Source organism: Leptopilina boulardi, unplaced genomic scaffold, assembly GCF_019393585.1.
Source record: "Leptopilina boulardi isolate dan_hultmark-lab unplaced genomic scaffold, ZJU_Lbou_2.1 LbouV2_151, whole genome shotgun sequence".
In the NCBI taxonomy this organism is placed as follows: Eukaryota; Metazoa; Arthropoda; class Insecta; order Hymenoptera; family Figitidae; genus Leptopilina; species Leptopilina boulardi.
This window is the reverse complement of record NW_026137698.1, coordinates 23,475-36,822: the sequence shown is the minus strand read 5'-3', so window position 1 is coordinate 36,822 and position 13,348 is coordinate 23,475. Positions and strand designations below refer to the sequence as shown.

The 13,348-nt window shown below is 28.0% G+C and overlaps 1 protein-coding gene across 1 annotated transcript; it reads right to left on the bottom strand.

The window, feature by feature from the left end:
• Positions 1-425: 425 nt before the first annotated feature.
• LOC127276756 (uncharacterized) lies at positions 426-11,823 on the bottom strand. The gene is made up of 7 exons (XM_051297397.1): positions 11,380-11,823; positions 6,639-6,842; positions 6,154-6,499; positions 5,314-5,511; positions 2,697-3,033; positions 845-1,083; positions 426-735 (listed from the first exon to the last, which is right to left on the bottom strand). Exons 1-6 carry the CDS (start codon positions 11,442-11,444, stop codon positions 845-847), a joined length of 1,389 nt encoding a protein of 462 aa, XP_051153354.1. The 5' UTR covers positions 11,445-11,823; the 3' UTR covers positions 426-735.
• Between the last annotated feature and the right edge of the window lie 1,525 nt (positions 11,824-13,348).

Here is a 13,348-nt window from a genome sequence, read left to right as displayed (position 1 = left end):
CCGAGAAAAATTGATTATGTTCTGTCAATTATGATTACAATATTTACTGTTTTGTCATTTATATTGTATACCGAAAAGGCAGAGATTGTTGGGATAAAAGATATTATTGACGAATGGATTTTCTTATTGGCGGAATATTAAAAAAAATTTAATAAAATTTAATATTAAAATTAAATTATTAAATATTAAATATTAAATTATTAAAAATTTAATATTAATATCTTAAAATTTTTACTGAAAAATCTTATTTTTTCCCTGTCAATTCAGTAAGATCAATTTTTTTTTTGAATTGACAGGGAAAAAATAAGATTTTTCAGTAAAAATTTTAAGATATTAATATTAAATTTTTAGATATAAATATTTTTGATAAAGTCAAACTTCGATAATTTTTTATAATCTTTAAAATTACAAAAAAAATTAGTTTTGCTAAATGTTTTTTTGTAGGGAATGAATGAATGAATACTGAGATTATTATAGTTAATAATAATAATTAATAAATGAATATATTTTTAGTGTATAATGTTTATGTGAAAAACACCTTTCTAACATCATTTACATTATACGTTTCTCGGCATACTGGACAGCTCCTCAACATTTCGTCATTGTTGACAACGAAGTCATTGCTGTTATAATTGTACGTCAGCCAGCATGCTTCGCAGAAAGGTATATGCCCGCAAGCTAAAATACAATATATTGGTGTTTCAGTCAAACAAGTACAGCATCTTATTGGTATTCCTGTAACATAAAAAAGGCAAGAATTTTTCTTGAAATATGTCTATGTAGGTAAAAATTAAAATTTTGGTGAAATTTCAGTATCTAACTTTTTATTTAAAAGAATTCTTACTTAACCATCCGCTTCTTCAGCATTTAGGAACTCGTAAATTGGATTTATACATATTAAAATCATTTTGTCTATAAATTCTAAAGCTGTTGGTCGATTTTCAGTTTGGAACTTGTTCCATTGTTCTTCAATTAGTGCATTTTTTATTACAGTATGTAATTTTGGATTTCGTGTGATTTGGTGACCGCGTTTCAATGCTCCTAAATCTATTTGCAGACCTTCTTGGAAATTTACTAATAATTCTGAAAACAATATTCACATTATGTTAGATTAATTTCTCATTTTACAAAACAAATTGTTCTAAGTAGCTACTAACAGATGAAAAATAAGATTTTTTTATATGATAGTTGTTCTATTTTTCATCAATTTTTTAATTATAAAATAAAAACAAAACGTAACTACTACGGAAGCATTTTAAAAATGTTAATTAAATTTATAAAGTGATTTTTCTGAAAACCGAAATGAAAGATTTTTAATTTTTTTTCAAATACATTCTCTGATAAAAAAGGAATTATTTTATAAATATAATCTTCTCTCTTATTTTAATTGCAAAAAACACCACTTTCGCATAACAAGGAAAAAATTACTTATTTATAAAAGAATGGATTAGAAAAAATTCAAAAATCTATTATTTCGGTTTTGAGAAAAGTCACTTTTGAGACGCAGGAATATGCACTAATGCTAATTTTTTAGAATTATGTTTTAATCGAATTTTATTTTGTAGAATATTAGTTTAGCATCATAGTAATTTTAAAGAAACTTAATTTTGCAGAAAAATAATTGTACAGAATTTTAATTTTGCTGAATATTCATTTGTTCGAATTTTTATTTTACAAAATAAATTATTAACCTATTATTAATGTTGCCGAACTTTTATTTAGACGAAAATTAATTTGCCAAAAATTCAACTTAATCGAATATAAATTTGTGCGAAACGTTATTTCGTAGAATATTCATTTTGTAGAATAGTAATTAAAAAATTTAATTATATTATTATGCAGAAAGATGATTAAAAAGAATATTAATTTAATATAATATTCTTCTGTTGGAATGTTCATTTTACAGAAAGTGGAAAAGGTCGAAATTCATTATGACAAAAAATAATTTGGTGCGAAGTTTACTCGAGTTTTGAATCAATTACTAAAGTTTCTATTACTATTATAAAAATGCTTTCTTTGTTAAAAGTAAACAATTTATTACTAATGACTTTGAGGTTAAGGTGCTGGAAATTAATTTTTAGGGATTATAGTCTAAAGTTGAAACTTTAGTTTAAGCCCAAAAAAAGGTTATTTGACCTTTCATTTCATCGCTGGGGGTACGCACTCCAATTATTCCCAAATTAATTTTTGCAAATCAAAAATGGATAACAAATTATTTTTAGGTCATGGTGCCAGAAAGGTGCTTTTTAGGGATTGTATTAAAAACATTAAGCTTTAAATTAAACCCAAGTAGAAAGTTCCGCGACCTTTTGTTTTAGTGCTATAGGTACTTAAAGTTTGCCAAAAACGCGATTTCTTGATATTTTAACACCAAAAAAATTTTCTAATTTTATTGGCCTGTGTTATGTGCCTTAATAAATGTCATTTAAAAAAATTAGTGCTTTAATTTTAAAATGAATCAATCATATTTTTGTTAATAACTTTTGATTTGTGAATCTTAAAATTCCCACACAAAATTTTTCTGCCAGGTATTTATTTGGACAAATAAAAATTTTGTAAAATAAAAATTCGGCGTTTAAGGAATTCTGTAAGAGTGTGAATTCAAATAAATAATTCAAATAATTCAGCTAGAAAAGTTTATGAATGAAAAAAATCGAAAAAATGCAAAGTGAAAATACAAATTATTGAGTACGTACTGGTAAAATGCCAAATTTTGGGACGTATTCCAAATTTTTGTTTCAGTTGCTTATGGTACGATTCTAAGCAATTATTTGTTCTGTGTTCGAGACCAAAGCAACTGAAAACCTCGGGAGTAACTTTCCTCAACCACTGCCTTTGAAAGTACTTTGTGTATGATTGAATTTGATTTTTAATATTTAATGGCATTAAATTTAAAATTGTTACATAGGTGCCCCTTACTTCGTTGGCTGGTAATAAAGGTAATGCCATTAATTGGCGAAGGAAATTATATCCTTCGGCAGTGTGAAACAAAATGTTTTCCAGGTAAAGATCTCCAACCTTTCTATATAATGCCTGAAAATTAAAATGACAAACTATTACAAATTTTTAATATTAAAAAAATCTACCTCACTTTTCTTAAGCTTATTCATTTATTTATCCATTAATTTATTCACACGAAATAACCCGGTATGCACAGGGACATAAGTTATATTTGGGACGTCCTTTCAACGGACATAACTATTCTAATGACGCCCTAATGACAACTTATATCCATGTGATGACTAGGAATGTACAGCCCAAACTCTTTATAAACTACTTCTTTCTAAGCTCCAAGGTCAGTTGAATTCTCGACAAATCCCCCACTCTGAGCCGGCAAAAATATAATCAACAACCTCTTTATAAGGTTTCGATAATTCTTAACGTTCGTTCAATAGGAAAATGTCACAGAGCTTATGAAGAGGTTCCAAGCTGCAACACACATTCTCTTTACACACACGTGGTAGTAGAGGCCCCCTACATTTGTTAATTTCTTCCTCTACCATCCTTCGATCAGTTATAAAGAAGTTGAGCATTCGTTTATGGTTATCTTTTTACAGTAGTCTACGTTCAAAAATCAGTGCACGTCGCAAAAATAATTAAATGAATTAAATAATTAAATTAATTAAATTAAAATAATTAAATTTCAAATTTTTCATATTAATTTTACAGAAAATTCAAACGGTTGAAAATCAATTTGACAGAAATAATTCGGTAAGAAGTTAAAAATTAACCAATCACAAATTTTGTGATAATTTCTGATTGGTTAAATTTAAAATTCGTGCCGAATTATTTCTGCCAAATTGATTTTCAACGGTTTAAATTTTCTGTAAAATCAATATTTCACCAGAAGAATATTATGTTAAATTAATATTATTTCTAATCTTCTTTCTGAAAAATTAATATTCTACGAAACAACGTTTCATACAAATTGAGATTCGTTCAAACTGAATTTATGACTTATTAATTTTTTTCTAAATGAAAATTCTATCCCAGTAGAACATAATATTACACGCTTATTTGAAGTACATAAAAATTTCAAAGTTTTTTATGATAAAGCAGAGAAAAAGAATATATAATCAGTCAAATATTTTTAAGTGATTTAAAAATTTTTTTGTAATATTACTGTAATATCACGTGCTACAAGAGCGAAAATAATTAGACCCAAGTAGCACGATATATCAACCAGATGTCACGGTGATATCACCGGGGAATGTCACCGTGACATCAGGAAAATGTCAAAATGTCCGCCTTACGGTGATATCACACGGTGACATCGAGGTGATATCATGGTGACATCAAGGTGATATACACAGTCATATCACGGTGATATCATGGTGATATCACCGTGATATCATGTTGATATTTTACAGGGACTTAAAATTTTTAAAAAATTATTATTTTTTTTTTTTATTATTTTTATTATTTTTTTTATTTATTATTATTTTTTAAATTATTAAAAATTTTAAGTCCCTGTAAAATATCAACATGATATCACCATGATATCACCGTGATATGAATGTGATATCACTGTGATATCACCTTGATGTCACCATGATATCACCTCGATGTCACCGTGTGATATCACCGTAAGGCGGACATTTTGACATTTTCCTGATGTCACGGTGACATTCCCCGGTGATATCACCGTGACATCAGGTTGATATATCGTGCTACTTGGGGAAATACAATTGTTTTTAGAAATATTAAGTTAGGGGTTAAAAATTTTAATTCTGAAAATTCCCTCTATTTTTAAATTCTATTTATAGGACAGAAGTGTATGAGTTTTTATTCCATTTAATTATATTTAAAAAAATGACAAAAATAAGAATCGAACCGAGTTTTTTTGTTACGTTTGTGAAGGTGACTAATCAGCCAGATAAACTTAAAACTATATTTACAAAAAAAAACTTCTTTAATCAAACAGAAAAGGAATTAAATTGGATTGAAAAAAGTTAAAATAACTTCTGAAAACGGAATTAAACTTTGGTTCCACTTTTGGAATAAAAACTTTTCAACTTAACCATTTCGAAATAGAAATAATCAGGATTAAAAATTTACAAAATCTATTCCTTTAAATAGAATACAACTTTTATTTGGAATAGAAATGAATTAAATTTTTCAAAATTCTATCAAGTTTGAGGGTATTGAAAAAGAGGGTATTTTCCGAATGAAATAGAATTAAAATATGTACAATTTTATAGAATATATATATATATATTTTTTTTTTAAATAACAGGCTTTTTACCGGGTACTTTTCCTTATAAATAAATTACCAACCTGTAGTTTCTAACCAAAATATCTGTAAAAATTTACCTGGTTAAAATGGAAAAAGCATCCGTGAATGGAAATTCCATTAAATTTGTTTCTCAATGCTAACTTAAGAGCTGCTTCAAAATCGCACATCGCTTCCATTATATGGAAATTGGGAAATAAAATTTTTAATTCCTCGAAAACAGCTTCATAAGCAGCAGCTGTTCTTTTCTCCATTAATATCCATACAAAAGGAATTGTCTAAACAGATTGAAGTATATAATAAAAACACAAAATATAACCCACTATAAACCTAAGATTCGTAAGCTTACAGTGCAAGATTGTAGTCAGCTTACAGTTAAGCTTACTATTACCTTACTGTAAGCTTCCAATAAACTTTCTATAGGCTTTGTGTAGTTTTAATGGCGATAAGTTTGGAAGTTAACGTTGTTAACTTCCCAGAAGTTTTAAATGTCCTCAGAGTTTAAGTTAACACTTTTAACTTGTTGAAAGTTAGAAAAGTAAATTTGTTGAAAGTTTTCCTTTGTAATTTTACACAAAATTTTAATGGTAAACTTAAAAATCTATTATCATGCGCAGATGTTTTCTATGGCAGCTAGGGCTACGCAATATTTTTTAATTACATTTCCCTATAGACAATTTATGTCAGTTTCTTAAAAAAATTTTTAACACTTTTATTATGATTATTATTAAATTATCAATTATACATTAATTTTAAAGGTATTATTTTCTTCATAATATACTTGTAGTAAGAAAAAACTTTTATATCTTAAACCCGGAAAAAACCGGGAATTTAAAGACTGAAAAATAGTAGACACCTTGGTTAAATATAATTAATTTTCTTAGTTTTATTTAATATTGGTCTTGAATAAATTTACTTACGTGATTATATTTAACTGTCATTAGAGTTAAAAATTGTCCCAATTCCATATTAGGAGGTACAATTTTGAAAGTGGCATCAATAAAAACCATGGTTTGGTTGTCGTAGACTTCGTTTACAAAGTTTTTATCACAAAAAATGGTTGATCTTGAGCCGTCTTCGGCAATAGCAAGGGAGATTTCCAAGTTGCCTCCATTATATTTTGAAATGTCTTTCCACTCGTCGGAATTAGCAACTTCAACAAAATTATTCAGATTGTTGACGGTTGGAGGAGTCACTTTTTTTCTCCATTGAAACATCGTATTCTCTATTTTTGAAAATGGCAGATGTTGAGCTGCATCTGCATGACTACAATACATTTAATTTATATTTATTTACATAAAACTCGGATAGTTAAGGGATGACAAATGTTTATTTTGTTATAAAATCTCAATGAGTAAAACATTCAAGCAGTAAAATATTTGTATTATGTTGATATTTAACTTACTGAAGACGAACTTCGTCGTAAATTTTTCTATATTTATCTGAGCTTGTCGTTACACGATTGTGTAACGCTTGCTTGAAGGCTCTTATTTTAATATCTTTTTTATCCACTAAATGATTGTGCGTATGTGTTACATTAAATACCCCATTTTTTAATACTCCACGTCCTTGGCATTTTTTACTTTTACGGTTAACACAGACATAATATCTGTAAAATATTAATTTCATTAAAAATCATTACAAAACATTATTTTTTATGTAATATGTAAATGTTCAAGTAAATATTTACTTGATAACAGTCAAGTAACAGATCATTTAAATGAAAAAAATTTTCTTTCAGTTTAGTTATTTTGCTCTTTAAAAAGTATATTTTTCTTACTTAAGACTTAAGAATAAGACTTAATTCTTAAGTCCGAATTTTCAAGTCTGATTCTTAAACTTAAGCATTTAAGACTTACGGCCACGAAACCCTAAGATGCAGGCGCTTCGAGCCTGCTTATCGTACTGATTTTTTAATAACTTTTACAATTTTTAATAGAAAATATTTTCGTTTCAAACATATTTCTATCATTGTTTATTGATAATGAAATTATAGAAAATATTTTTTAGCTAAAATATTTTATAATTTTCCATTTTGAAAAATAATTATTTTCTAATGGTTAATCATAAACGTTATAGACTTCAGCATCGTTATTTTCACAAAAGCTAAAAGTGAATTTAATTAATATTTAGTTATATTCAACAAACAAATTAGTAAAAATATTATTATTTAAGTAAATGAATTTTTGTTATCAAAATAGTTATTTTTAAATAATTCAAATTTAAAGTAAAGGTCATAAAATTTTGAAAAATTCCTTTTGGAACCATTGTATTTTATTTTTTTGAATAAATTGAAAATTAATTGGGACGCATGATTAAGCTCTAAAAATTTTTTTTTGAATTATGATTTGTTCGAATATTATTCTGTAAAATATTATAATTTTGCAGAATATTTATTAATTTAAATATTAATGTTTTAGATGATACAAATGGTCAAAAATCAATTTGACAGAAATAATTCGTGGGAAACATTAATATTCGAACAAATAAATATTCTGCAATATTAATATTGTAAAGAATAAAATTCTATAAAGTCATAAATCTAAAAAATTTTGATTAGAGCATAATCATGCTTGATTATGTTGATCCCAATTTATGTGTTTGATGTGACATGACAATTTATACAACTGTCTTTTTTGCAGTTTGTAGTGTTTTCGCTACAAGAAATTTTTTCCGTGCGTTATATACATAATCTTAACTCACGACAACTACTGTTACCACATGTTCACATATACACACACAAACACTTTTTATTTTAAAAAATTATAATTTAAACCAATTTTAATTTATTAAAATTTTCATTCAACATAATTTAATAATTCAAATTGTTTAATGTCAGAATTTTTAAAGTATCGAATCTCCATGTCTCAAAATTTTCATTTACACGAATTTTTATTTGATAGAAATTGCAAATGACCGAAAAAACAAACGTCAGAATGATTTCGGCACAGTTTTTAAAGTAGACCAATCCAGAAGTTATAAAGAAAATTGTGATTGGTCTATTTTAAAATTATGGACGAAATCTTTGTGATGATTGTTTTTTTGTGGTTTGAAACTTTCTCTGAAATAAAAAATAATTTCGGGTTAAAATTTTGGAGAAATGATTCAGTTTGGTACAAGGAATCTCGCTGTTCTACTCATTTAATAGAATTTGACGCAAAAATATTAAAAATAAATCAATAAATAGTAAAATAATGTATTATATCATAGTTCATTCAGCGGCCAATTGCTCTAATTGGCGCTGTTTCCTGGAGCACTAACACACTCAAGCAACGTCTGTGTATGCGCCGCTGTGTTTGTTTTCATTTTCGTTTAAAAATGTAACTTTTAAAACTTCATTTTGTAATAATTGAACGCAAAATTATGTATTTTTCGGAGAACAGCGAGATTCCTTGTACCCAAATTTATCATTCCTCAAAATTTTAGACAAAAATCTTTTTTCATTTTAGAGTAAGATATATACTACCAAAACACATTTTCCCATACTAGATCACGTGGAAGGTTTCCACATCAAGGTTGCTACAATTTTTCTCGAATAAAATTCCCTGACTTTTCCAGGTTTTTCAGGTCTCAAATAATATTTTTCCATACACATTATAAGTCTAATACACAAACACAAACGACAAGAGATCAGCTGTTTAGGGGCCATAATTTAATTACGTAACGCTTTTTCTTTGAAATTTGATCCCCCTTCCCCCCCTCTGTAACAGATTTTTGTATACATTAGCGCCATTTTTTTGCTGTGTGTAACAAATAGCTTGACCCCCCTCCCCAATGAAGCGTTACGTAATTAAAGTATGGTCCCTTATACTTAACGGTCAAAATATTGTATGTACTTTGATTATTTCGCTCGTTTTAGTTTTATCATCTAACGGACGAAATAATATACTCGCCCATTTTCCAGATACATTCTCGATTTTATCTAGGATGGGCGAAATAATCTACTTTTCTTATTCTTATTTCAAAACACTTTTCTTTCGGCGGGCTATTAGCCACTCAGTTTTTAAAATTCATAATAGCGGATCCAATATGGCTGATAAATTTATTAAAAATTCAAGTATTTCACTTGAAATTCATTAGTCAGAGGTTTTTGGGGTTGGCGATTATAAATCTGGTATGAACAATCTTAAAAAACCACAAAGTAATTAGTTTGAAGTGAATTTAATTGTATTGTAAGAAATTAATTTACTATACTAAATTTTAAATTCTTCAAACTAAATTAATAATTCATAAACAGCGTATTTTTCTTATCAAAATCGCCAAAGAGAACATCCATTTTTTGAACCTCGTGTTTCTTTTATTAGAAATCAGACACCGGATTTCTAATCAGCGACCCTAAAAACGACTGAATAACGAGTTTCAAGTCAACTTAATGATTTTTAATTAGAAAAAATGCGTTGTATTTTGATAATGGCCCAAAAAAAATATGTCGATTATTTTGAAAATTTGACCCGATCTTGAAAAGCAGCTAACGCCATGGAAATCAACGTTCCCAAATTATTTTAATACATTATATGCCCATTTTGTTACAAAAATGTATCTTTCAAGCACATTGTAATTAGTGTTTAAATTCAAATTCTCAGTCGCCAGGAACAATGAAACAATCTAACAATAAGTTATCGGCAGAATGTAAGGTTTTTAATATTATAACAATTATTTTTTGAAACTAAAAAATTGCATATTAAGAAAAACTATTGGTCCAATAGATAAAATATAATAAAAATTATTCTTTAATTCATACTAGTATATTTACTTTTATTATAAAAGTTGTTTTACTATTGAAAATTAGTAAAAGAATTTATTTTCTACCAAAAATAAAAGGACACTACCTATATAATTTCATGTACTATATGTAAGTTAATCAAAAAAACATGTCAACCCCGAAATTGAATATTTGTCAACCATGTATTACAAAATTGAAAAATCTTCACTTTTTATATGTTATGAATATAGGGTCAAACCACTGAAAATCATCTGAGAGTGGTTGCTGACATATTTTTAAAAAAATTTTCTTTTAATACATGTGAACTAGATGAATTTCTAAGTTCATTGGTCATAATATTACCGTGTAAATTTTATTTCGTTTTAAATTATAATTTATTAAAATTAGGAGGTTCATGACGTGATTTCGTAACCTTAAATGTTGTACTTTTTTTGAATAATTATTTTTCAAAAAACATAATCTATTAGATATATTATTATTTACCAAAAACATAAATTGATTTATTCTACATCAAAAAATGATGGAATTTTTATATAATTATTTTATTTTTAGATATTTATTCGAATTTGAAAATTTGATCAGTAAACAAATTTCACAATTTGTTGAAGCTTGTAACTTTTTTCTGGATGCTTCAAAATATTTGGGGTTTTGCACATATTTTAATATTGATATAATTTATCTGCTATGAAAATTTGATGAGGGTATTTTGCTCCGTTACAGAAATAATGAATTTGAAAAATTTTTACTTAAAAAGGTTAATTGTAAGACTTCAAAGTTTTACCTCTCTTTCTATTCTCATAAAAAAGAAAGAGAGATGTGATATTTTTTGTAACTTCAAGTCTTACAATTAACCTTTTTAAGTAAAAATTTTTCAAATTCATTATTTCTGTAACGGAGCAAAATACCCTCATCAAATTTTCATAGCAGATAAATTATATCAATATTAAAATATGTGCAAAACCCCAAATATTTTGAAGCATCCAGAAAAAAGTTACAAGCTTCAACAAATTGTGAAATTTGTTTACTGATCAAATTTTCAAATTCGAATTAATATCTAAAAATAAAGTAATTATATAAAAATTCCATCATTTTTTGATGTAGAATAAATCAATTTATGTTTTTGGTAAATAATAATATATCTAATAGATTATGTTTTTTGAAAAATAATTATTCAAAAAAAGTACAACATTTAAGGTTACGAAATCACGTCATGAACCTCCTAATTTTAATAAAATTATAATTTAAAACGAAATAAAATTTACACGGTAATATTATGACCAATGAACTTAGAAATTCATCTAGTTTCACATATATTAAAAGAAAATTTTTTTAAAAATACGTCAGCAACCACTCTCAGATGATTTTCAGTGGTTTGACCCTATATAATGAAGTTGTATGATTATTATTTCAATAAAATACTTACGTCTGAGTATCTGTGGAGCTGTGAATGTGATACCGGAAATTATTCCACACGAAGTCGTCGTCCATGTTGTCAGAAGTAACAAAACTATAAAATACTGACTTTCTTCTTCTTCTACTTATTCAAAACAAAGAATTTAAAAATAAATAATATTTAAATATATAAATATACCTCTTCATAAATATTCAACAATTAAAACTTAACAAAAAAAAAAAACAAAAACAACCAAGAAAGTAATAAAACAAAAATTTAAATATTGTTTAACACAGTAAAAATAACTTTTTAAACTGATATATAAATTAAAAGGAGAAAATAATTTTCTCTCAACACAAATGAGAAGAAGGATAAAGCATGTACTATCACTTCGACAGACAAAACGTGAATCAAGTAAAATAAAGAAGTTAGAAACTGACAATACATATCAGGTTGAGCCAAAATCTAGTTCAATGATGGCCTAAGGGCGCCGTCCCATGACAGCGTTAAACGCCGGCGTAAAAACGGAAAGCATGAGAACTAAAGAGATAGGCAGCAGTCCCATGACAGCGTTTTGCATTGCGTTTTGTAACTAAGCCATGAGTGTAAACATAGCAAACATATTTCTGCATCTCTTTTACACTCATGATCTACAGACAAAACGCAATGCAAAATGCTGCCATGGGACTGCAGCCATAGGCCATTTACGAATTGGGATTTTTAGCGCATACTTGATAAAGTTTATATTAGGGAAGTATGCAGTGTCCTTGTTTTTACGTGTGAAAAAAAGGACACTGCATACTTCCCGAGTATACACTTTATCAAAAATGCGCTAAAAATCTCAATTTGGAAACGGCCAAGGTGAAGGCGCTTGTATAGCAGCTTTTACAATATCTCCAAAAAGTAAGTCCAACTCCAAGTGCAAGTTTTTTCTTTATAGGTTGATACAAAAAAACTTGGACATAGACTTGAAGTTGATTCTTAGACCTATTGTAGAAGCTCCTTAAACCTCACCGATCCCGAGTATACTTGCGTCGTGTACATATGTGACTCTCCGCGACAAAAGGTACCTAAGCTCTCAAAATTTTTAGGTTATAGTCATAGTTTTACTTCAACAAAAAGTTCTATTTTAAGGCGCTTGTACACCTCCTCCGATTCTGAGTATTTCAGAGTTTTGACCAATTTTGATTGGCCCTCTTGGAAATTTTCCATTACAAAGCCAATCAAAATTGGTCAAAACTCTGACATACTCAGAAACGGAGGAGGTGTACAAGCGCTTTTAATTAGGCAAAATCAAAAATAGATTTTATTAAATATTTTAGATGTACTAAATACTTATAAACATCAATAGATTGTATAAAGAGTTGACCCTCTTTATGTATTTTCACTTCAAAAATCAAAAATATAACCTAAAAATTTTGGGAGCTTAGGTACCTTTTGTCGCGGAGCGTCACATATAAGGGAGAGTCCAGAATTGAACGTCGATGTATCATTCTGTCTTTGTACCTCCCATTATCTGTCCATAAGGCCGACGAGTCGCTATCAACGCGTCGACGTTCAAAAACCACCTATTCTGAGGCGTTTACGACGTTCTTCAATTTTCTCGCTATAAGCACTATGAGCATAAGTCTATCTTTTTCTATCTAATGGGACTAGAAAAAGATAGACTCATGCTCGTAGTGCAAAAGAGAGAATGTCGTAAACGCCTCTAAACTTTCCCTTACCTCACAAGTTTTATAGGTCCATTCCACAATAGCTAAACGCAAAGTTAAAGCGCACGCAAAGATGACGCGCGCGTTGGTTTGATTGGTTAGAACCAACGCGCGCGTCATCTTTGCGTGCGCTTTAACTTTGCGTTTAGCTATTGTGGAATGGACCATACGTATTTGAGGAGACGCTTGCTTTTCACCGAACTGTCAATACGTCGAGCAGACAAAATGTCGAATGGCAAATTGTCAATTGGACAAAATATTGAATCGCAAATACGTCGAATGGACAA